The 25,118-nt window shown below is 49.0% G+C and overlaps 1 protein-coding gene across 4 annotated transcripts in view; it reads left to right on the top strand.

Moving 5' to 3' along the window:
- Nucleotides 1-76: 76 nt before the first annotated feature.
- Nucleotides 77-25,118, top strand: part of SAMD4A (sterile alpha motif domain containing 4A) — a 96,880-nt gene continuing 71,838 nt past the window's right edge. For 2 of the 4 annotated variants that reach the window (XM_015631563.1, XM_015631562.2), the window contains exon 1: nt 513-766. In XM_015631563.1, coding sequence (XP_015487049.1) covers nt 571-766 — 196 coding nt within the window. In that variant the 5' untranslated portion in view covers nt 513-570. Of the gene's footprint in view, nt 767-25,118 lie in introns of all 4 variants that reach the window. The other 2 variants (XM_015631566.2, XM_015631567.1) reach the window with 2 other exon arrangements.

The raw sequence follows: 25,118 nt of genomic DNA, 5'->3' as shown, positions 1-25,118 counted from the left end.
CCCCCCCCCCATCCCAAATGGCGGTGCTGGATGCGGGGGGGATCGCGGTGACGGTGTGGGAATGCGCGTTGGATGAGGAGTGGGAGGAAGGCAGCGGGCTGAGTGCGAGCCTTCCTCTCCATCCTCCTCCTCCTCGTCCTCCTGCAGCCCCCCTGACGCCCCCTCCTCTCTCTGTTCCAGGTGTGAAGCCCCCGCCGGGAGGAGGTCGTTCCTCTGCTGGCTGCAGCCCTGACGCTGGGATTTTCCTTTTTTTGGCTTTTTTTTTTTTTTTTTTTTTTTTTTTTTTCGGCCCCACCACCTCCCTCCTTCCCTCCCTCGCTCCCTCCCTCCAGGAATCCAGCGCTGCACCGAAGCCAGAAGAGAGGGAGCAAAACCCAGCCCAGGCCGAGAGCCGCGTCCTGAAACCAAACCCGCCCTTCGCATCGCAAAGGAGATTTTTTTTTTAAATCATTATTATTATTTTTATTTTTAATACCCCTGACCCGAGCACGGTGGCGGCAGCGGCGCCGGGGCAGGGAGGCTGTCCCGGTTATTTATTCTCTCCCCGCAGAGCTGTCCCTCCGGCTCACCATGATGTTCCGAGACCAGGTTGGCGTGCTGGCCGGGTGGTTCAAGGGCTGGAACGAGTGCGAGCAGACTGTTGCGCTGCTCTCCCTGCTCAAACGCGTCAGCCGGACCCAGGCTCGCTTCCTCCAGCTCTGCCTCGAGCATTCCCTGGCAGACTGCACCGAGCTCCACATCCTCGAAGGGGAGGCCAACAACCCCGGTGAGTGCTGGCGTTTGTTGCGACCCTTCTCGGGCGGTGCTCTAATGCCGTCGAAATTTAAAAAAAAAAGAAATACACCCAAGAAACGGGTGCGGTTTGGGAGCCGGGGGCTCCCCCAGCTCGGTTGCGGGAACGGCTTCTCTGCTCACGTTTATTTTCCAAACGGGGTTTGGCTTATTTCAGTTTGGTTTTTCACAGCAAACTACTCCGCTCCATGGCGTGGTGTAACTACGGTAGCATGAATGATTGGTGGGTTTTTTTTTTTTTTCCTTTCCCCCCCGTGCCCCCCCTTCCTCCTTCCATGCAGTTTCCTGTGAAATAAGTAAGTCAGGTCACGTAGAGTCTGGATTTTCTAGGCTTCTTTTGGGCAACGTGGCTTGCTTTGCTCTCTGCAACATGCAGAAGCAGCCCATCGCTACCTCAGACGAACTGTTATTGTATAAAGGTCTGGGCAACTGGGTTATCCTATTTTTTTAATTTTTTTTCCTGTTAAATGTGGCAATTCCTATTTCATCATTCAGATCCTGTTTGGACGCATTTTTTTCCTGCGGCTCTGAATACCCCCTTGTGTTTCAGCAGAGCTCTAAGAAAATATGAGTGGACTGTTTCATGTTACTGAGCGTGTGGGGTGCAGGACAGAGAATGTGCGTGGCTACAGAAAGTGTATTTTTCTTTTATTTATTCGCCATTACAAGTTGCTCAACTCCTCCAAAGTAAATGGGAGTTGGAGCAGGATGGGAATGGCACAAGCGCCGTGCGAATTGCACCGTGTGTTCCCGTATTTATTTATGGGGGGTGTGTTACAGATGTGTGTGTTCCTAAGTAGGGATGTACACAGGGATGCAAGTTGCTCAGAGTTGTTGTAACACGGAGGGGTCAGTAGGGAAGACAAAATGTTATTTAGTTGCGCAGTTCTGTTTTTCCAACACCTCTCAAAAAAAAAAAAATAAAAAAATAAAGATATCCCAAACCAAAAAAATCCAGCAACCCATAAAAAGCAAAGCAACCCCCCCATTCCTAAGCACCAAATCCCAGGGGACTGGAATCTCTTGGATTTGGGGCTGTGCGTGGCAGAGCAGTGCCAGGGAGCGGCCGGCTGCGTTCCGTGATGGGTGGAAATCTTGCGGCCGGATCCCGAACAGAGCCCCCGGTGTGGACGGGGCGGGAGGAATGCAGGGTCCTTCTCCAGCTGTTCCCTATTAGAGCACCGAGCCGGCAGGATTTGGCAGCTGCCTGTGCTGCCATTTGATGACAAGGTCCAGCGCAGCGCCGTGTTTCCACCGAGGACGGATTTAAGTCCTTCTGCAGGAAACCAAGCCCGGAGCTGCTCCGGCGCAAAGGGATCGGGGCTGGCTGCAGGGGAGCCAGGCTGGAATTGGCCGTTCCCTTATATAGCTCGCAGGAATGAGAGGCAGGAATGCTGCCGAGTGCGTCTGGGCGCAATACTGCTGCTTTTATAAACAGCTGAAAGGATGAACCTCATCCATCCCTTTGGGTGGGGAGGCCCTGGGGGGGGTGTGGGAGGGAACACATTCTCCAAACTCGGCTGCTCCTGGATAAATCTGCAGCTTCGTCACAGGTTTGCCGTGATTCCCCCTGCCCTGTGTGAGCAATATATTTTTAATTTTATTTTTTTTCATCAGCATCTCAGCTTTTCATTCCAGCTGTGGGTTTGGCAGTAGCTGTGTCCTCTTGGTTGGCCAGGAAATTGGAGGGGGGTGATTTTCCTCCAGCCATCAGGAAAGGTGAAGGAAAACAGGGCTCTGGAGTAGTCCTGGGCACAGAGTCACGTAGGGCCACCTGTGTGGTGGCATTTTCTCGGTGTAAGCCTGTGTGCAGACCAGGGGTTGGGTCTTCCCATCTCCACTCGTGTGAGCAATCCCTGCTTGCCCCTGTAATCCCGTTGACCTTGCTTGGCGCGAGGATTTCTCCTGCGTGCAGAGCTTGGCACCCAGCCTCCTGCCTGGCCCTTGGTGCGTTGGTGGAGCTGCCTGAGCTCTCCCTGGCGTGCCTTCCAAAAATGATCTCTTCCTCCAGGGCATTTGTAACTCCAATGCCAAAACCTGGATCTGTTGAGTTCCTTTTTCTCACCAAGCATCCCTCTGTATGGCTTTCCCACGGGATGGACGCATCCTTGCCTCCTGCAGAGCAGGACACACACTTTTCCAGGCAGTCCTGTTGCAGTGCAGGGAAGGTTAGCTGAGATTTGTAACCAGGCTCAGGCAATAGCTTTTAGTCTCCCATGTTAATGCTGCCTTCCTAAAACCACCTGTATTCCTGAAATCACTCCTGTTCCACACCTGTTTGGCAGTCTGGCACTTGTCACTTGCCTGGCAATGGAATCACACCAAGTCCTGAACAGCAACGTCGTCATCGAACCTTGCGTTACTCTTTGAATCCTGGTGTTTGCATTACTAATTTGGGCTTGATTCCTTCCTGGGCTGGGGCCTGAAGTGGCTCCTGGTACATTTTCCTGGTGTTTGCTGACTTGGAAGTAGTGGCTCCCTGCTTGTAGGAGCCCTGCTGGTATCTCTGGTGGGGGCTGTAAGGCAGGGGATGTTTCCTTTCCATGAAATCTGCTGTCTGGGAAGGGGTGTCACCAGCTGAATGTAACATGCTGGGCTGATGTACTGGAGCAGGTGTTGGAATTACACTGGGTCCTCGTGAGAATTGTGTTATTTTGTACATGCAGGACCTGTTACTTGCCCCAACCCTATGGAGAGGTGGGAAAACTGGAATGTTGCCCCTAGATGATGGTTCTTAGGAGGAGGTGGCAGCCCTGCTGTGGTCCATGGTGGAAAGGCACCATCCTTGGAAATACCACTACCACCAGAGATCAGGAGGGGTCCTAAAGGGAGACCAGAGCTCAGAGATCCTCTCTGACTGGTGGTGCTGGGCTCAGAGGCTTTCAGGTGTGTAGACCAGGCTGAAAACCCATTTCAGCAAAGGTGTCCAGGTTGTTTCTTGCCGGGTAGACTCAAGGTGAGAGGTCTGATGAACGGCAGACATGGTTGGAAAACTCAAGGAAGAAAACTCTTTTAAACTAGTTAATTGCCACGGAGTAGCAAGTGTATTTAGTTCAAAGGAGTTCTATCTTGTTTTTTTTCCAAGTGTGAGAGTATTTTCATAATGACAGCCAAGCTGTCCTCATCAGTACTGCAAACCCAGCGTGGCTCTGCTGTGTACAGCTGTGTATGACTCTCAGAAACCCTCCTGATTCCATGGTTCTTTGGATCCCTGGCTAAGCCTGGAAGGGTGGATGTAACCTGTTGCCAACCTCAGATGTCCTGCAGGAAGCTGCACTGGTGTCTGGAAGTGCAGGGAGGTGTGGGGGCTGCTGAGGTGGCTGCAGGACCACCTGCAATCCATTGCTTGGTTATAAAGGGAAAATAGGAATGGGAAGCAAACATGGAAAGACATCTATACATTCTTCATTATGTGAAACGTGCAGTTTGGGACTGTCCTGCACTGGTGAAGGGTTTGGGTTAATTCAATTTGAGTGTGAATGGCTTGGTCTGCTGAGAAGGAGGAGAATATGGAAACTATATTATCCATGCACAGAAACAGAAGTTTCAGGTATTACATAGCACTATTTAAAAGCCTGCTATAACTTCCTTCCTTCCTTCCAGCCTGGCCTCGCTGGGCAGCTTCAGTCCCAGCTGCTCGGAGCCGTCAGAACGCGGCGACCTCCTCCGAGCTACCAGTAAAGGTCAGGCAGGAGTGGGGTGAGCCTTGTGGTGGGAATGGGACCTGTGCTGCTCCTGAGGCACCCAGGGGTGCTGGGCATAGCTGCTCTGAGGGCTGCACACCCAGTGAGGAGAGGTGGGGGCTGTATCCATGAACTATGGTCTGTAGGCTTTGGGCAACAAGCACAGAATGTGCTTCTGCTTTCATCTACTCCAGCATCCCTCTGTGGTTTTTTCCCAAAGCAGTCCCACATCCCATCCCACCAGCCCTAGCTTCCTTATTCCTGCAAGGTTCACAGAAGTGCCCAAAGACTCCTGTAGGTCCTCTAGGTGTCCAAACACCCACGTGCACTGATGGAAGTAGTGACAGCTTTAAGCTCATAAAGGACAGCAAGCTTTCTCTGGCCTGTGCACAGGACATTAACTGCTCCATATGGTAGGGCCAAAATCTTATTTCATTTCAGCAGGCTGTCAGGTATCACAAGGGGAGCATCAGGATGGCCTAGATTCCTCATCCTGGGAAGGACTGGCCAAAGGAAGAGACAAGGGTTGCAGGGAGCCGTAATGTCTTTTAATAGAGCAAGTGATGCAGCTGGAAAAAATGGCCAGGCATGAAGGTGCACCAGCTCAAAGGAGGGCTTGTGGGGTGGTTTTTTCCCAACTGTACCAGCTGGTCTATTAAAAGGCATTACATATTCCTGCAGACCTTGCTGCTTATATCCTTAGCTCCCTGTGGCTCCAGCCCTGCATCTATTGCTGCCACCCCAGCCACAGACAGTCTCCCAGCCCATCAGAAGCTGTTACTGCTGCACTGTGCAAATTTTGTAGTTCATTCCCAGTGACCCCCACTGATGGCAAATCATCCCAGTGCCAAATTTGAAGGTGTTTCTCATTTTTAGTTTTTTTTTTTTTCTTGGCTTACAGTTGCACTGCAATGCTGAGCTCTGGTTTAAATGTCCTTGGTCTGTGTGAGAGCATGGCTGGGCTGTCACACAGTGGGACTGGAGGAGGCCAGGAGGCATCCCAGGAGGAGGATGGGGTCAGGGGCTTAGCCTGTGCTTGTTGGAAGTGATAGAGAATTCTAAGTGCAGGGCATTTAGGCATCATCATTGTGTGGTCATTCCACACACTTGTCTCTGTCTGGAGAGGGATGTGAGCAGCCCTGCCAGCTCTGCTCATTAAAAATTACGAGCTGGGACTCCTAAATAGAGAGATCACAGAAGTGTTGGAAGGGACCTGAAAGATTCTTGTTCAAACCCCTCAAACAGGGGCAGCTTCCACCAGGAGCACCAGGCTGCTCAGAGTTCCATCCAACCTGGCCTTGAACACTTCCAGGGATGGGACAGTCCCAACTTCTGTGTGACCTGGGCAAACCTCAGATCTGCTGAGCTGTTGGACACTTGCTTTTAACCTGCTGGTACTTGACCTGCTGCCACACATCTTTCCCAGGTTTTGTTTGCAAACTTGAGAGCTAAAAGCTATCAGTGCTGGGATTTTTGTAAAATACCAAGGGGAGGGGTACAGAAGTACAGAGTGGTGTTAGCCAGGGGCTTTGAGCCAGGCTACACACCCAGTGTTCTCTTGTGATTCAAAGCTATTTTTATTTTTAGGGATGCTTTCCAGAGTGGCTGTGGGAAGCACTGCAGGCTGGAGGAAGGTCTGTGGTGTGGCATTACTTTGCTGTCCCACTCACCCCAGTGCTGGGACCTACAGGAGACTCTTCTAGGCTTGCACTTTTACTCTTCTGTCTTTTCTCCTATTTGCTTAAAAACTCCTTCCCTTGTTGTTCCTGGCATGTGTCCCTTGCTAGGAGTAAGGAGATACTCCCATGCTTGCTCCCAAAATTTTGGCAGCAAAATGAATGACATGGTCTCCTCCATTGGCAGGGCTAATGAAGGCCAGGTCTTTTTGGATGAGGGGTGGCAGAGCTTGCCAGGGTAGTAATTTTTAGGTAGCAATGCTTAAAATGGGAAGGAAAAAGTTAACTAATGGTTACAGCCCATTTTGCTGCCTGGGGCATGGTGAGGTGCAAGAGGGTTGCTCATAGGTGGGCTGCTTTTTCCCAGAGACCTTTCCATACTTTGCAGTGTCCTTTTAACCATTTTCTCAGGTAGTTCATGGCTCTGATGCCAGAGTTAATTTCCCCACTGACTTCTCCTGGGAAAAATCCCAGTGTTGAAGTGCAGGATGTGAAAGATGCAAGGAAGCATTTCATTCATCATCACAGACCTGAGCTGGATTGTCTGCCTGGACCAGCTTGTTCCTTGATTCCTTCTGTGCAGGTATCTTGTATTTGTGCTTGGGAAAACAGCAGAGCTGAAGTCCTCTCCCACCAGAGTGGGTGCAGGGAGGGTGTTGGTGAACGAGAGGAAGCACACAGAGCATCACGGTCAGGATATAGATTGATGGGAGAGGTCGAGGACAGCTTTAGATCAAGAGCTGAATAGGAACCAGCTGTAGAGCCATCAATTAAAATAATCTAGTTTGTGAATACACTTATCTGCAAATGAGATTAAATGGATGAGTGGGGAAAGCGCTCTGCTCGTAGCTTGGGCTGTTGCCGGTGGATGATCCTCTGCACAGTTGCATCCTTTGGCGTGTTAGACCTCAAAATCTGAGCAAAGCTGCATGCCCATTTCACTAATTATATATTTGCAATTAGGCCAGTTGCTTTTAAAGTAGTTGATGCTCCAGTCAGCTGAGTTTTCCCACAGAGTTTCCCTGAAGCAGTTGAAGGTTGTGGATCACGATGCAAATTCCCATCTCTCTACAATTTCTCAAGCTTTGCCATTCCTTTTTCTCATTTTCCATGAAAAAAAACAAACCACCTTGGTTTCATTTGTGGCCCACAAAAGCCACTTCTTACTGAGCTGGGAGTTATGTTTGCAATCAGCATAACTGAAATAGTAATTAGTGTGAACACTGGCTTTATTTTAGGATGCATCCGTCAGTGCTTTAGCGCTCCAGCGTCGAGCTGGTGTCTGGTGTTACCAGAGATAACTGCTGGGAGAAAGGGCACCCCTGGCACTGCCACTGCACCCCAGCCCCAGGGCTGGATTCCTCAGAGAGGGGAGAAGCTGCTGCCCTGCAGTGCTGTGTTTTGGGGGTCCCACCTGATCTCCCCCTTTCCTCCTCACTTCTGCCAGCTGAGGGCAGGAGCCTACACAAAGCCCAAGTCGTTGTGTGTGAAGCCCTTTTTGTCTGCAGGGTGGTGGGATGAGCCCTCACATGAATTGTGTGTTTGTGCAAATCTACCTCTGTGTGTGCATGTGCCCTTTGTATTTCCTATTTTTACCGAATAAACAAGAGCATTACTATTTTACTAACTCTTGGTTACATAAGAGTTGCTGAGGGACCTAAAAGAGTCTGATGCAAGGGATCTCCAAGCTTGCATGTTCATCCCTTTTCCCTTAAAAAATGGTGTGTTTATCTTTCCAGTGCTTTGGTCCTAAGAAGAGACACAGATTTGCAGAGGTCATGGCTGAGTGCAAATTTGGCAATGGCAAACAGCCAAGCCGGTGGCTTTCCATCTTGGCCCAGTAATTACAAATAAAGTTGAGGTTGGAGTGAGCAGATCCGTTCCTGACTTCCTTTTCCACAGCTGATGCGTTAAGTGGAAGGGCAGGATCTCATCAAAACAAGGCTGGGATTTTCTGTTGGAGAAGGTGTTGCTGGCTGTTCTTTGGAAGGGGTTTTGTGGGTGGGGGGAATTGTGTTTCTGGATTACAAGCTGGATTTTCTCTGATGCAGCAGACCATGGGATCTCATCCATAGCATCACAGCCCTGCAAATTGACTTGATCTGCTTCTAGGTACTGAGCAGAAAATAAGCCTGGGCAGGGTGAGTGGGCCAGCTCCAGAGACAGAAACCCAGTTTTTGTACCTGGCAGGAGCTGGCTGTGTGAGGCAGGTGCATGGGCTTCTCCTGGCTCTCCATGCAGGATTCAAACACATCTGGCTAAAGCAAGAGGAGCTGTAAATGAAGGATTTACCAGCACAGGCTCACCCCGTTCACAGTGTGGGGTTTTATTGATGTATTCACATGCAGTGACTCAGTGGCAGGGCTGCATCAGGGGTTCTGGTGAAGGTGTCTGAATTTCAGCCTGGTTTCTCTGACGGGCTCTGTGAAGGTGTGTGCTGCAGCACCTCAGCTCAGGCTTCCTGGGCTCAGCACTCCTGTCTGGAGCTTGCTGATGGTGCCTGTGGATTTCTGCTCTCTGAGTTGAACCCAGGGTAAACCACGTGTTTCTCTACCATTAACCCTGGCTACTGCCTTTGGCAGACTTCTCAGGGCATTTGCAGTGCTTGAGCTGCTGTGCAAACACTTTCTTGTATTCTGTCAGAATAATCCACAGGGCAGAGAAAAGTGCTAGCACAAATTCGGGGTCATTTTATGTTGTGGACAAGGGACTGTCCAAAATGGAAAACACAGATGATGCTGATGGCTCTTGTACCAAGGGCTGAGCCAGCTCCTGCCACAACCCCTGCAAGCCTTCCCTGTTACTTGCAGGAGCTGGATGCAGCCCAGCTTGTTGAGCTATCATGCCTGGAAGGTGTTATTTTACTTAAAATAATGTTAATATTGTGACTGTGGTCTGCAGGACTCAGCAGCTCTGCTCCACTCTTTGCTCTCAAGCAAGGCTGCCCTGCTTTAGAAGCATGGGGTGCTTCAAAAAGCTTCTCTTCTGTTACTGATCCTCACAAATAATTAATTCCAGACTGCCTTTTTTTTTAAATGCAACTTGTTTCAGGCAAGCTACAAACCTGCCTTTCTTTTAACCAGTTAATTCTCCTGCTCCTTGACTGTGCTGCTGCCTGGTGGGGAATGGGCACGTGTTGTGTTTGGAGTTTTAATTGTTGTTATAAGAAGAAATTGAGTGGGTGGATAAATCAGGGTTTAACCAGGTTTAGCCAGAAGCATCTTAAAACCCACTTTCTACAGAACTGCATCTTTTTTTTTTTTTTCTTTTTTCTGTATTTTTAACCCTGAACATCACAGATCAGCCGTTCTTGTCATTGGGTTTTTCCTGTTGTCCCATTTTCTGTCTCCCATCAGCAACGGGAATTGAAGAAGGAAGAAATTGGCAAGAGAAATGTGGAGGGAAAAATCCACAAGTTTTGTTGTGGAGAAACTTGGCTGATCTGACATTTACAAGCAGAACATGGTGTTTCTGCAGCAGCTGCAGCCTATGTCCATGCATTTTCCTGCTTATCAGCTTTCCTGTTGGGATATTCCTCTTGTTTCTCATGCAGCAAACATCAATATGATTTTTCTACCTTTTTTCTGACTGTTCCCCAGTGTGCTCAAATTGCCACAGGGTCAGTGTGGTTCTGGGTAGGGTTTTTTAAAATCTTACAGTTGTAAAGAAGTGGATTATTAAAAAAAAAAATACAAAGTCCCCTGGCTGTTTCCCTCCAGATAATGCAAACATAGATGAAATGTTGAGTTATAACTACCTGAGTGACCTTTTAAGATAAGAATTGTTATTGACTGGTGGTATTATGTTAAACTGATAAGAATTCTTTTTAGAAGAGGAGGAAAAAAAAGCCCAACAAACCCTTCAGTAACCATAACAACTTACTCTGCAGCGCAGGGACAGCACACAGCTCCTTCCTGACACTGCTGCTGGGGGCTTGAGGGTGGCACCACAGGGATCCCATCCAGCAGCCCCTCGGGGAAACCTCCCCAGAGCTCCAGGTTGTGCTGTGAGGGATGCCCGAGGTCACTCCTGCTGCTGTCAGCTCTCTCATTTTCCTCATCTGTAGGGAATTTTAGCTGGGGAGTTGTGCTGAGGTTCAGTCTGGTGCTGGGGTTTGGCTGTAGTGGGAGGGAGGGGTGGATGCAAAGGTGCTGGGAGCAGGAGGGATCACAGACTTCCAGGGTGATTTGGGCTGGAAGGGACCTGAAAGCTCACCTTGTTCCAACCCTGCCATGGGCAGGGACGCCTTCCACAATCCCAGGCTGCTCCAAGCCCTGTCCAACCTGCCCTTGGACACTTCCAGGGATCCAGAGGCAGCCACAGCTTCTCTGGGCACCCTGTGCCAGGGCTTCACAACCCTCCCAGCCAGGAATTCCTTCCCAATATGCCATCTATCCCTCTGGCACTGGGAAGCCATTCCCCCTTGTCCTGTCACTTCATCCCTTGTCCAAAGTGCCTCTCCAGCTCTCTCAGAACTCCTGTAGGCACTGGAAGTGTCTTTGAGGTCTCCCTGGAGCCTTCTCCTCTCCAGGCTGAACAGGGATGCTTTTGGAGGTCAAAGGAGGAGGCTTTCAATGGTTCTTGCTTAAGAAATGAGGAATGAGGCAAGGAAATCCCTTCTTTACAGTGACTGTGCTGGCAGGGTCAGGGCAGCCCCTGGAGCCCAGTTGGGAACTGGCTCCAAACTCTGTCCTGGCAGAGGTGCCAGTTCCTGTTTCAGGTCATTGCAGTAGATGAGGAGTGTGGTGGGAACACACGGGTACTTAGAGCCTTCCTTGGCCCAGCTGAGCCCTGTGGGCTGTGTTTGCATGTGCTGCTCCTGGGAATTCTGTCAGTTTAAAGCAGAATTCACTCTTTGGTCATCTTCTGTTATCAGGGGTTGTCACTGAGACTGTTAGAGCTAAAGAAAATCTGCCAAGAACAACTGGGTTTTTTTTATCACCTTCTGCCTCCCCATCCCCTTGCACTTGCATTACCTGAGTGCCCTGGGCTCCCAGTTTTCATGGAAAATGAGCTCAACAAACAGCATCTTGGAAAGTACAGAGGCCCTAAAAAGAGAGAGGCTAAGCCTGATAAAATACTCCAAATATTTTAGAATTAGGGATGAGGGGAAAACAATGCATTTGAATCCATAGCAGAAGAGGCAAAGGTGTGCAACTTTGTGTGTCTGCTCAGGAAATCAATTACTTCAACCTGCTGGGTTAGGAGTCATGGCAGCAGCAGGGAAGCTGTGTAAAGGTGTCTGCTTAGCCCCTGCTTGCCAACCTCTCCTCACATTCTTCTGGAGCAGCCAGTTGGATGCTGAGTGCTTTTTGTAGCCGATGTCAAATCTCGGTCAGCCGGAGAGCCTTTATAAATAAAGGTGTCTGCTGGTATTCAGGCATACATGGATAATAGCTGCTGTAATTCAGCTGTCCAGCCTGGCTTCCCAGCTTTTATAAATGACTGATCAGAGATTCCACTGAGAATGAGGATTTAAAGGGATGGAGCTGCTGGAAGTGGTCTCTGTGCTGGTAAGTTTAGAGAGTCTCTACCCCGGGGACAGGTGGCCGGTGTTGCCCTTCCTCCACTGATGTCCCAGGTTTGTGTTTCACACAAGGCAAATGTTGTATTAATAAAACTTGAATTGTGGTTAGATGGCAGGGATCTCCAGTCAGTTTTTGCAGGCTGCACTGAAATCTTTGAGTTTGTCATCTTTTACTTTTTTTTTTTTCTTTTATTTATGGGAGCGGGTAAACACTCGGAGATCTCTCTGGACAAGCCACAGCAGCTGGAGGATACTGGTTTCTCTATGGAGTGGAGGAATTTCATCAGAGGAGCTATTGTTCCTCTGTGTTCTCAGCATTTTGGCAACTGTTCTTTAGATTAACCCTACAGAAAGGGGAGGGTGCTCTGTGCTGGGTCTGAAATAATTGCAAAAATGTGGGCAGATGCTTTTGCATTGTTAGAAATCGATCCTGGTTGGTAGTTGGGGAAGCATGGTGTGGGATTAGGGAATGAAGAAGTCCAAATTCTTTAAATCCCTCCTGAAGCCAAGCTGGATGTAGCTACATCCAGCTTGGATGTCAGCACTGATGTTCAGCTGGTTTCTGTTTTTAAAGTGGAAATAGTTGGTGTCTTCTCCCCCTGCCCTGAGCAGTCAGTGATAACTGGGGGTCCATCCCACTCCCTGCTGAGCTACTGCAGAACCTTCCCTGGCTGGAGGATCCACTTCCCTGGGCTGAGTTGGGTTTGCCTGTCAAAGTTTTGGTAGCAGGGTGGTTTCTGTGAGAAGATACCTGGAGGGGCAGCCACAGCTTCTCTGGGAAACCTGTGCCAGGGTCTCACCATCCTCACAGCCAGGAATTCATTCCCAGTATCCCATCTAACCTGCTGGCAGCAAAGAGCCCACAAAATGAGTTAAGGGAGCACCTTGAGACAGCCAGACCAGTGTAAATTTGGAGGGATGAGCAATTGGGATGGGGCTTGAAGCAACCTGGGATAGTGGAAGGTGTCCTTGCCCATGGCAGGGGCTGGATCTGGATGGTCTTTAAGGTCCCTTCTAACCCAAACCATGCTGTGATTGTTCATCCAGGAGCTGGTGTGCTCCCTTGCAGGGGACCTGGAGGAGAAACAAGCCCATGACTCATGGCCAAGGGGTGATGAAGCTCCTCACTCACCCTGCAGCAGCTTCTCCCTCTGCCAGTGCCTGCAGGGCTGATTCAGCCCCCAGCTCTGTTAGTTGCCAGGTCTGCAAAGCATAACTAAATTCAGGGGTTTTTTAATCTTATGTGCCTATTTTGATTCCGTTTACCCATACAATTACACTAATTTGCTTTATTACATGCAAAAAGATTAAAAATACATCTGGCAGAGAGGATTAAAAGCTGGTAATCTGGCTGCTAAGAAGCACACGATGCTTTAGGATTTCCTTTCGAGGTGTGTGGAGCTCTGGAACAAGAGCAAAATGTGATCCTTTGTAGTTGGAGTTTTCATAGGGAGAGCTCATTAAAGCCAGTGTGATTGTTTGAGTGAAGGAGAAATGAATGAATTTAAAGTATAAGACTAAATCCTACCACATTAAAGCAGTAGTTGTGATTTAAGAGCTCGTTTTTGGTTTGAGTTTGTGTTTTTTGTGTGTGTAAACCTGGAGCAATAGAGTTGTTTTACCTTTTAAGGGATTTAACAAGTCTCTCTAATTTTCTTTTAATGTTGCAGGGCTTAAAAATAATGCAAGGTCAGGCTGAGCGTAACTAATTCCAGTGTGAAAGCAGAGGAAAGCCTGTTTCTCCACAGACTTACAATTAGTGCAGCAATCCTTCTCAGTACAGCCTTTGAGAGGGATGTAGCAGGAAAAGAGACTGCTGGAATCTTGATAAATAAAAATATGTGCTTGGTTTTTTTGTTTTGTTTTTTTCCTTCTTTTGCCCAAGGAGAAGGGGGAGCCCTATTAAAAGCCGAGGTTTAATTTAGTTTTGCTTGCTTTCACATGTGCCCCAAGAGGGTTTGTGGCAGGTCAAGGTGTGGTGAAGGTGCCCTTGGATCTTTTGGGGGCTGGCAAACCCCTGTGGGGGTTTTGAGTCCTTTTCACTTGGTTTATCCATGGCGGGGTCCCAAGGATGCAGAGAGCTTTTCTCCCAGGATCTGAGTTGCTCTGTGTGAGCTCTGCTGCTCTGTCCCCGTTTGGTGCTGGGGTTTTTTGAGGGGGGGGGATCCCCTTAGTGCTTCACAAAAATCTTTTTGTTGCCCTATGAAGGCGTACTGTGGTGAGTGTTTTTGAACATGAAATCACCTTGATGCCAAAAAAACCCAAACTTGGCTGTTTTCACACAGCTCTGGGTGTGCTGCCTGTTCTGGCCTCCCGTGTAACAAGGAGCCCAAAGCATTATCCTGCTTTTCCTGCAGCAGGCCCACAGCACTGGTGTGACAAAAACAGCTGGCTTTTGTCGGGCCACCCTTGGGGATGCCACAGCAGGTCCTGGCAGCTGTGCTGCTGTGACAAGAGCAAAGAGGTGTCACCGTGTCACCTCAGCGCTGCAGGGGATGCCCTGGGCCCTCCACTGCCATCACTGGAGAGCTCTTCCCCTCCCTGTCCCTCACCACACGTGTTCATTTTGCTTTCCAAGTCTGGATTGCTGCCACCACCCGTGTGTGTGTCCCTTCTTTCCGCACATTGTGGTCTCCTGCTGCAGGAGGTGGCCAGGAGCCTGGTGACGCTGTGAGGATGCCTGGGGGAAGGGGAGTTCCCATGTCCTTGCTCCTATTTCCCTTCCCTTGGCCACAGAGTGTGTTTTCATGGTGTCTGAGGTTGCTGGTGGTGACAGTGAGTGTTTCATGCCGTGTGCCCCGGGGGGGACACTGAGGCCACTGAGGTCCCATGTCCCGCCAGCCTTTTGGCTCTCGGGGAGTCCCGGGGTTGCCCCATCACTGCCAGGGCTGCAGGTGCTGGTCCCTGGGCTGCTCTGACTCTTCCCTGCGTGGGATGCAGCCAGCATCCTCCCATCCCCTCTGTGCCAGCTGGAGCTCTGCCCACGGCACCAGCCCTCCCTGGGCATCACCTTCCTGCTGGCAGAGCCGCAGCCAAATAAAAATCCTTTTCCTCTCTCCATCTCCTACCTGCTGCAGAGCTGCCTGGCCCTGGGGAGGGAGATGGGGCTGTGGATGTTCCTCCAGAGCCAGGATTTGGGCTGTTTTTCTCTCTCTCAAAATGTTTACACCCCCTGGTTTGCAAACATTGCCTCACTCCATTGAGGTTTGGGGTTTTTTTGTTAACTCCTTATGTGCTCGTGGCTGATAAAATTTGGCCTGTTATAGTAGAAATCCCAACATGTGCTGCTGCTTTATTTTGTTGTTGTTTTTTTCCCTCAGCACAATCCATATGTTGCAGCTTTCAGGAGAGAGGAAAGCAGCATTAACTTTTCACGTCTAGCATCGCTAATTTAAGAAAGAGATTGGCCTGGGTCTGTTTTTTAAAGAACTGAGCATACACTGATAGCACCAGTGTTGGTACTGAATAACTTGATAAGCTGAAGAATGCAACAATATCTAAAATTAAATCTGTTCTTAATTGCTGGGTTATAAATGGCAGCATTTTCTCCAAATGGAATTAATTCATTATTTTTCATTTGCCAACACAAGTCTCGGCAGCACAAACCCAACATTTTGCATTAATACAATAATAAGGCACTTCCAAAAGGTGTGTTTGGCATTTGTAACACACAGTACAATCTAACAAACCATAAACTATGTCAAAATACTCCTAAAGTGGTAATTAAAACTTTTTTTTAAAATGTAGAATAGATGAATACATTCCAAATTGTGACTTTTCAATGAAGCTCTTTCATAAAAAACATTGTTTCTTGCCAAAACAAATTCAAAGGCATTTTTGTAATTTCTGCTGGGGAAAGGAGGAGTGTTTATCCAGCCTTTCATGTTGGCTGGGCTTTTTGACTTTTATTTAAAACTTAAAGAAAAAAAAAGGCAGTGTAAAAAAAGAAGTATTTTTGTCTGAATGTGCATTTAGAAGTCTCACTCCCGTCCTCTCTGGAGCAATGTGCAATGAGGGCTGGGACAGGATGTGCCTTGGGGTACAAGGCTGTCTTTAGCATCCCATCTGAAATTCAGTGGTGATGGGATCCCATGGCTCGTTGTGTTTGGGGCAGACACAGATCCCAAAGCGGTTCCTGGGGCTGGGGATCCCGCTGCCATCCTGCCTTTGGAGGAGAGAACCCCCCACAGGAGCTTGGGATGGGAATGGGGCTCCTCCTCTTGCTTCATCTGCAGCCCCAGGCATCCGACCAGTGCACAAAGCAAAACTGCTCGAGGTATTTATAACTTTTCCTCATGGTTTTTTTTTTTTTTTTTAATCATTTCAGTTTTGGATGTGTTTTTGACAGCTTTTACCTGCTGAGTCACCATTTGTCCTCATGCACAGGAGCTGCTCCTGACGTACTGAATCCCCGAGCAAGCTTGAGCAACCATCATTTATAAATAAATCCTGTCAAGGAAGTGGGCTTTTTTCCCCTCTTTTTTTCCCCCTCATATCACTGACTGCTTTTCCCACTGTGTGTTTGCTGTGTTACACGAGGTGGGTGTTTTATAGATGCCTTCACATTGCTAAGGATGGCTTTATGTTTATCACATCCCGCTGCCACCACGTATCCTATGGAGGAACTGTGTGCTGCAAGCAGATAACAGTGCAACTTCTGGAGATAACTCTATCTGATTCTGCACTGAGCCCTCTGCTTCTCCTGAGATGCATCTTTTTGGTAGTGAACCACAGCTTGAGCACAGACTGATTCTTGTAGCTTGGCTTTATAGGTGCAAATCCTTGCTTGCTCTGCAGCATGTTGCTGTTACCTCTGGTGGATGGGAAGGGACAGTCGGTCTTTCCAAGGGTAATCCCAATATCCAGGTTAGTTTTCTTTGCCATTTGCCAGGTTCAGATGGCAGGTGTGTTTATAGCTGGTTTTGCAGTGTTGCTGTATGCTTGATCTGCATCCCTTGCTTGCAGACAGCCAGACTGGAGCAGCCACTTCTCCAGAAATCACTTGGAAAGACTTTGGATGTGTGCAACAACACTCATTTAGGGTATTGAAGCATCTCCCTTCTGCCCCAAAAATGCATCTCAGATTTGCTTTGCTTTATTATCTCTAATTTTGTGCATTGGGTGATAAATGACAAGAACGTTGTTAGCTCCTTCCTGTTTCTGTATCCTCAAACTCCTCCAGCGTTGGTGCTGCAGATGGAGAATTACAGGGATGGTTGGCTTGGAAAGGACCTGAAAAATCATCTCATTCCTACCTCTTGCCAAGGGCAGGGACACCTTCCACTATCCCAGGTTGCTCCAAGCCCCATCCAGTGTGGCCTGGAGCATGGGGCAGCCACAGCTTCTCTGGGCAGTCTGTGCCAGGGTCCCACCACCTTCACAGGGGAGAATTTCTTCCTGATGCTTCATGGTGTGCACGGCTGTTCTGCCTGGGTGGTGTATTCCTTATTTTGTGGGTGCTCCCACCTTCCTCCTTTCTGGGGAATTCACAGCAGAAATGAAGTGCTCAGTCTATTTATAAATTCCAGTCTCTGTATTAATCCATCTGTATATTTATTAACCCTCTGGGTGGTTGCATTTCACTGTAATACAGCTGCTAGTGGGATGTTAATCTTAGTGAAAGTCTATTTTAGCTTTCTCCTGATACTGCAGCCTGCTGTCATCCTGTGGGGAAAAATCTTCCCCTAGGAAGGAGGAAGGGAAACTATTTAAGGAGGAGCAATTTGTGAGGGAACAGCTGGAGCTGAAACCGAAGCCAGGTTTGGGAGGAGGAGACTGGGAAGGAGCTATTTCAGGGGATGGTTTGTCTGGCCACGTTGGTCTTGGGCATGGAGGTGTCCACCCACTCCTTTGTGTTGGATCAGCACTAGTTTTGGCACAAGCTGATTAATCTGTGGCCCATTTCTTCCATAATTAAACTTCAGCCATAATTAAACTTGGTCAGCCAGCAAATCCTTGACCTCACATTCAGCAGGGCATCCCAGGTTCCTGTGGAACCCATCCCTGGAGGTTTTCAACATCCCTGGAGGTGTTCACCATCCTTGGAAGTGTTCAAGTGTTCAATGATATCACGGTGGAGAAGGTGGTGACAGTCAAAGGTGGGGCTCAGAGGTCTTTTCCAAGCATTCTGTGATTCTGGGAGTGGGGTTTACATGTGAATCCCATGGGATATGTTTGCCTCTTGTCCTTCCCCCTGTAGCTTGTCAAGAGGACACAGAAGATGAGAAGCTTTATACTTGTGCTGCTGTTAAATCTGAATGACTAATTCAATAATGAGTAGCTATCAGTTCATTGCTTTCATATTAAGGAGAAATCCTGTGCTTTTAAAGCCTTTTTATAAGGATTGGATTGTGAGGTAATTTCTAATCTTGCACGACTAACGGGTGCTTAAACATAAGGCTTCCTTTTATCATTGCAGTCTCTTTTGTTAGAGCAATCATCAGCATATGGTTTTGGAGGATTTAACATCTCAGACACATGGTGACACTCTCTTAGTCCTCTGCACATACAAGTCTAAAAATGGCCTTTTTTTTTTTGTTAAAGTCCCCAGGATGCTTGTGAATACTTGGAGCTAGCAAAGAAAACAAAAGGCCCACCAACACTGACAGGTTTTGCAAAAGGTTTCTAAAAATATAACTTATTGAGGAGAACACGTGTGTCTGGGCTATAATATAGAACTTGTTGACATGTTTTGCTAAATTTGCTCAGGGTTTTTTTTATTTTAGCAGTTGGAAAAAAGCTTGTAAAAGTGGGGAATGTGTACAGTGGTTTTCCCTCCTTTCTTAGCCCTGCTGCTTCTTGTTGTGTTCTCCTGAGGATGTCTTGTGGGTGGGTCCCAATCATCTTCTTGGCATCTTGGGGAATCCTTTTGCATCCAGCCTGGGCACAACTTCCTTCTTCCATCCTACATCTCTCTGCTTGTTCAGGATGGAGATTTTGTAGCTGTGGATTTTCCTTTCCTCCCCATCAGCCTACACAGGGACTAGAGGGCAAGTAGCTTGCTGTGTCCTGCATGCCAGGGAGGGAGCAGGGATGCTGTAGCCCCTCTTCTCTCAGGCTTTAGGTGCTTTTGGCAGGGTGGAAACACTGAAATCACATTAGGGATGTGTTTAGGGAAGTGAGGGCTATGGTGGTGTGGGCTGTGCATCCTCACTCCTGAGCAGAAAAGGTTTTAGGAAAAACCTTCAGGGTTGTGGGATGGAAGTGGACAGTTGGGGATGAAGCTGCTGAAATTCTCCCCCTCTGTCCAAAGGATATTTGTTTCCCCTTAACTGTCAAACAGGGGATGAATTGAGCTGAGCAATATTCCAACTGTTTTTGAAAAAAACCCTTTTTTACAGTTCCTGTTGGTTCTTCCTCCCCGATGTCCCTGTGGCTGGTGATATCTGGTAATGAGGAGGAAAAAGGAGAGGAAATCCTGGTTAGGGCTAAAGGACAGTGTTGTGTCCCTTGTGCCAGAGCCAGGCAGTGGAGCGTGGCAAGGGCTCGCTTGGGATTCACTGTGGCCACGTGTTTTCAGCTCTGGCCATTTCCCCATCAAAGTAGAAGCCACAGAAATATTTTATTGTGTTGCCATGAGAGAGAGGAAGCATTTTCTGTCTGAACTAACAGCTGGAGCTCAAATTTGGAGCAACCTGGTGTAGAGAAAGGTGTCCCCTGCCCAAGGCAGGGGAATTGGAGCGAGGTGGGTTTTATGGTCCCTCCCAACTCAAACCATTCTGGGATTTTTGGGTTCATTTTTCTTTTTTTCCAGTGCACCACCAGCTCTGTGCATTTATTTATTTCTTCTAGCACACATTGGTTCACATGCAAGCCAAGATTCCTGTGGAAGGTTCCCCACTGAGATCCTGAGAGGACCAGGGTGCATCAGCCTAGGTCAAGCGATTCCCAGGTGACCCCCACCTCTCCCTCCTTTTACCCAGGAGAGGGATCCCCTCTGGCTCTGACCTGGAGTCCTTTAGAGACCCTTCAGGAGAGCATCCAAGGGGAGACCTTGTGCAGCCAGGGGGGATGGTTGAATTCCAGCTTCCATCTCTGGAAGTATTCCAGAGATGTGGAGATGTGGCATGTGAGGACACAGTTTAGTGGTGGCCATGCCAGTGTAAGGTCTCAAGTCTTTTTCAACCTAAACTGTTGCACAGTTCCAGTCTGGAAGTGGGATGGATGGATGGGAATTCTGGGTGTGTTAGGTGAGAAGGTGCCTGCCCACCCAGGCATGCTGTGAGATGGCTCCAAGGGGACTCCTTGATGGCTGTGGGATTCCTCGTGTCCCAGACCAGGATGTCCCTAACCCAGACCTCTTAGAGCTGCTGCTGTGTTGTTTTTGGCAGGCAAATGGGAATGTGGGCACTGTCTGGTGGTGCCAGAGCTGCTCCCCACATCCAGGGCTGCGAGAGAAGCTGAAGGGAAGAGTGGGGATGTGTTCCCTTCCTCCTCTGGCATGCACATATCCCCGATATATCAGATATCCCAGAGGCTTGGCTGTTGTTTCAAAGCTGCTCTCTGGCTGTTTTAATTGAGGAGCTGGCTCCTGCAGGCACAGGGTAAGTGGCTGTGCCATGAGGCAGGAATGGGACAGGGCATCTGCAGTGAAGGGAGCGCCTCCTCCTGCTCCTCCTCCCACTGGATCTGCTGCCCTGTGCATTTCCACCTCACCTGTGATATCTCTGCTCCAGAGTCAAGTCATCAGGAATTGCAGGACCTGGGGGAAGATATTGTGACACTGAGGGAAGAGAAAATGTGAGAGTAAACTCTTGCAGGATCTCAAGATCTGTAACCCACATCCCTGCATCCCAGATATCTGACCTTGTCCTGTACTTGCATTCAGGTGGTAAAATCTGATCTTCTGGGCTCAAAAAATCACATTGGCATGGGCTTGGACAGCACACAGCTCCTGCCTGGAGAGGCACAGGTTGAAGTCAGAGCATTGCCATCTGACCTGATGCTTGACCTTTTGTGTGCTCTGCAGGTCTGGGGGAAAGAAATTAAAAAATACATCAGGTCTGTGCTGAAGGCAATCCTGGTGGGATGGTTTCATCTTTAGCCCAGGTTTGTTTCTTGGTCCTCTCCTCCCTCTGTAAGAGGGACTGGGAAGATGAATGGATTCACACAGGTCTTTGGATGGAAAATGCTGTGGTAAGCACAAAGCGTGGTGTGCGCAGCGCTCGTGTGGTCCCTCTTAAGCTGCAGGTAGAAATGTGCTGATGCCTTTCAGTGTGGCTTTAAAAGACACCTGTGCAGCTGGAAGTGTAAATGTAGGAAGAATGTTCAGTCTTTGCTTTCAAAGCAAAGCCTTGTCATTCCCATCCTCCTGTATCAGAGTCCTCATTGTGGACTAAACCATCCAATCATTCTAAACTGCTGGGGCAGGTTTCAGTGAGATGTCAGGAAGGAATTCTTTGCTCAGAGGGTGGGGATGCCCTGGCACAGGGTGCCCAGAGAAGCTGTGGCTGCCCCTGGATCCCTGGAAGTGTCCAAGGCCAGATTGGATGGGGCTTGGAGCAGCCTGGGATAGTGGAAGGTGTCCCTGGCCATGGCAGGGGGTGGAATGAGATGATCATTAATGTCCCTTCCAACCCAAACCATTCCAGGATTCTGTAGTCATTACAGATCTCTGCTCAGGAAATGCATTTGTGAGACTCTTTATTTTTCCTTATCTAACAGTCACAGAGAATTGCAGCTCTTCATCAGGAGCCCTGACTCCCCTCCTGTCATCAGGCAAGTTTAAGTAGAAGGCAAGTTTCTTTGGTTAGGAAAAAATAAATAAAGCCCCACCTGATTTTTTTCTGAGTTATTTTCTCTTTGGTCAAGAATAGCTTGGAAACAAGAGCTAAGGTGTCTGAGCTGAGTACAGTAATTTATTTGGACTGAGTATAATAATTTATTTGGAGCATATTGTGGAAGCAGGAGGCTGCAGTGGCTTTGCAGTGAGTAAAGGGTGAGTAAAGGAGGGAGAGATGGGAGTGGGGGTTTCTGCTTTTGGGGGGTGCCTGGATGTGGCCATCTTGGCCAAATATGTGAGCCCCCCCGTTCATCCTGCATACAAGGAGCATTTGTCTCACCTATGCAGATGTGGGTAAAGGAGGAGATGCTCTGCAGTCTCCTCTGCCCCAAGGTTTCCTTGCAAAAGGTTTGGAACAGCTTTTTGGGCAGAGGTAGGAATTTGTTCCTGTAGGAGCAGGGCTGTCCCTCAACAGGAGATCTCTGAAAATAAATGCGTATGTTTTTGGTCTGGAAAATACTTTTGTATGCTTAGATCCTCCAGCCAGAAGGGAGCATGCTGATCCTCTGGTCTGGCCAGACAATTGCTCTCCCTCATTCCTGTAGCTGAGCTCCTGCTTTCTGGGTGAGCTGGATTTGATTTCAGCATTTTCCATCAACTCCCTGAAACGGGGTCAGCTCTTGCCTGCTGCTCTTTCCAGTGGGTGATGTGCTCCCGTGGCTGGAAATCCTCTCTCCCACGCCTAACCTGGTACATGTCAGTGGCATTGCAGGGATTTTATCCAGATGTGAAGGCAGATGCTCAGTGCTGAGGGGGAAGGGTGGTTTGCCCTCACCATCCCTCCTCCTGCCCTGTGAAGGGACAGTGATGGGTAGCAGCATCCCTTCTCCCTGCCCATTCCCAGTGGGGTCCCATCTGCATCCCGAGGAGGGAAAATCTGCCTGGAGCTGGGGGTATCCCCTGCTGGGGCCTGCAGCCCATGGAACACACCAGTTGCACGGACTCCAGCCAGGGCCAGCAGCTTCCCTGTGCCAGGTTGAGTGATAAAGGCCTCCTTGTTAATGCACATTGCCTTAAGCTGTGTTTCCACAGCTTTCCGTCTGTTTACCAAGAGTTTTCAGACATGTAATTCCACCGGATCTGGCTGCTTACGGAGAAGGCTGGATTATTTGTGTTTCATAAATAAGGCCAGAAAACACAAGGGCTGGAGCACTGAAAGGCAGCTCTGCATCATTCCTGGTGGGTTTCTTTTTTGGTACCACTCTCCTGCCTTTTCCTTTTTAAAATTTATTTCTAACCATAGACCCCCTTTTGTCTGGGCCACATGTTCCCTGTTTTTCAGGTTCTGTCCTCTTGCCTTCAGCTGTTTGTGGCTCTGTAGCTGGACTGTGTTCTTCTGGAAGAGAGTCTTACCTGGACTCCCTACTCCCCTTTCACCTGGAGGGTCCTTTTTCCCAGTGGATTTTTTTTTTCCATATGGTAAAACCTTATTTTGAGAAGAGCTGGGATTATGTATAGTGAGACCTGGATGCCCTTGAGGAAAGAAGTGATCTGTGGCCAGCCTGGGATGCAGGAGCATCTTTTGGCAAACCCTTTCCTGGTGTGCTTGTGGGATTGGTAAAGCTGCTCTTGTCTCAGTGAACTTTTGTGTTCTCAGCTCTCCTTTTTGTCCTCCTGGCCATAAAACCATTGGAGGGGCTGGTTTGCACTGGCACCTGTGTGAGCTGACAGCTCTGCATCCATCTGTCCTCACAGGGCACAGCATCTCTCCCTCATCTCCAGGGGAGCCCTTGGGAAAAGTGGCTCTGTAAAGGTAAAGGAGGAGTTTGGTTAATTAGAGCTCTCTGGACCCTTTCCAGCTGGATACCCAGGGAAGCAGGGGACAGCTTGTGTCCTCAAGCCAGGCACCTGGACCACAGCTCCAAGGCTCATACCCAGACACTGCAGGAGGGATGGTCAGGCTCTGCAGGGGGAAAAACAAGCCCTAGAGCCTATTTATTTCATAAAAAGGTTTGTAATGATCCTTTTGTGGTCCAGCCCGTCCTGAAAACACCTTGCAGGAACAATTAAAGCAGTGCTGGTACAAACGCAGCCATATGTTCCTCTGAGCACGGAGGTGTCGTTTCAATCAGCAGAAGTGTTTGGAGGAACATCTGTGAAGGGGTGGGAGGGATTTCCCAGACCATCAGCACAGCAAGTCCTGTTCCTGTCAGACCCATGCGTGGTCTCCAGAGCTGAGCCAGATTCCTCCATGGGACCAGCTCAGGGAGATGCTGCTCAAAAGGATTTTTTTTTTTAAAAAAAGAGCATTTTTGCCATCTGCACAGCTGCTGGGGGCAGTTTGCAGGACAGCCGACGTGCACAGGAACAGCAGGGCCTGTCCCTCAGCCAGGGAGCCTCGGTTTTCCTGAGCTGGAAAGAATTGTTTTGGATAAACTCTGTAAAGTCTGGGCTTGTGTCGCAGTGGAGTCAGTGAACAGATGCCCGTTGTTTTATGGAGCTGTGGATGAAAACCTGGCAGCTTTCCTGTGGCTGTAGTGGATGGGGTGGTGGCTGGGGATGCCCCAGGGATGTGAGCAGCGTGGGGCTGGTGTTACTTTAGGGCCATGAAGATGATAAAAGGGCTGAAGCACATCTTCCATTAGGAAAGGCAGAGAGTTAGGACTGTTCAGACTGGAGAAGACTCCAGGGAGACCTCAGAGATCCTTCCAGTGCCTAAAGGGGCTCCAGGAGAGCTGGAGAAGGACTTTGGAAAAGGGCCTGAGTGACAGGACAAGGGGGAATGGCTTCCCACTGCCAGAGAGCATGGTTGGATGGGATATTGGGATGGAATTCCTGTCTGTGTGGGTGGTCAGGCCCTGGCACAGGGTGCCCAGAGAAGCTGTGGCTGCCCCTGGATCCCTGGAAGTGTCCCAGGCCAGGCTGGGCAGGGCTTGGAGCAATCTGGGAATAGTGGAAGGTGTCCTGCTTGTGGCAGGGGGGAGAATGAGAAAGCATCAGGTCCCTTCCAGTACAAACCATTCTGGGATTTCTGATTCTGTTTACCTGCTCTGTCTCCTGAGTCTCTGGGTGCTGAAAATGGGGAGCTGAAATTGGGGAGTCTGTGTGTGCCTTGGCAAACTCCTGCCATTCCCATGTGGTTGCTGTATCAACCTACGACCTACAGGATGCCACATCCTCAGCCTGAGAGGGAATTTGTGCTGGGATCATTGCAAGGGGATGTGTGGGAAATCCTCCCAGTAACAAGGCCTAAAAGTGATGCTTTATAAACTCTTATCTTCCAAAAGCCCAGCATTTCTGGGGACTTCCCTTGGGTTCCATCCAGACCTACCGTGCTGAGATGCAAGTTTGGGAAAATGACCCCAGAAGTGGGAAAACAATGGCAATCTCTTTGGGCTACTTCTTTTTTAATGGAAAACAGACTTAAGGACTTTGTGTCTTGTTCTGGGGGCATTAAATAAATCTTTGAAGCTGTGCTTGCTCTCTGTCTGACTTTTCAGCAGAGCAGTTAATACCACCCCCCATTTAAATCCTTGGAGAAGAGCATCCATAGTGCTGAACTGTGGATTTAGGGCTGATGGATGGATCATCACAGCCGTGGTGGTTTGGGTTGATGCACTTGGCAATTCTGCCTTTGTTGGTCAGGGCTGAGGCAGGGTGGGGATGGGACTGATCCCACAAAATAACGAGTTCTGAGCTTTGTATTGTCGAACCATCAC

The sequence above is a fragment of the Parus major genome, chromosome 5 (assembly GCF_001522545.3).
Source record: "Parus major isolate Abel chromosome 5, Parus_major1.1, whole genome shotgun sequence".
NCBI lineage: Eukaryota > Metazoa > Chordata > Aves > Passeriformes > Paridae > Parus > Parus major.
Note: the sequence above shows the minus strand (reverse complement) of the source record. Positions and strands in the feature narration are given on the sequence as shown.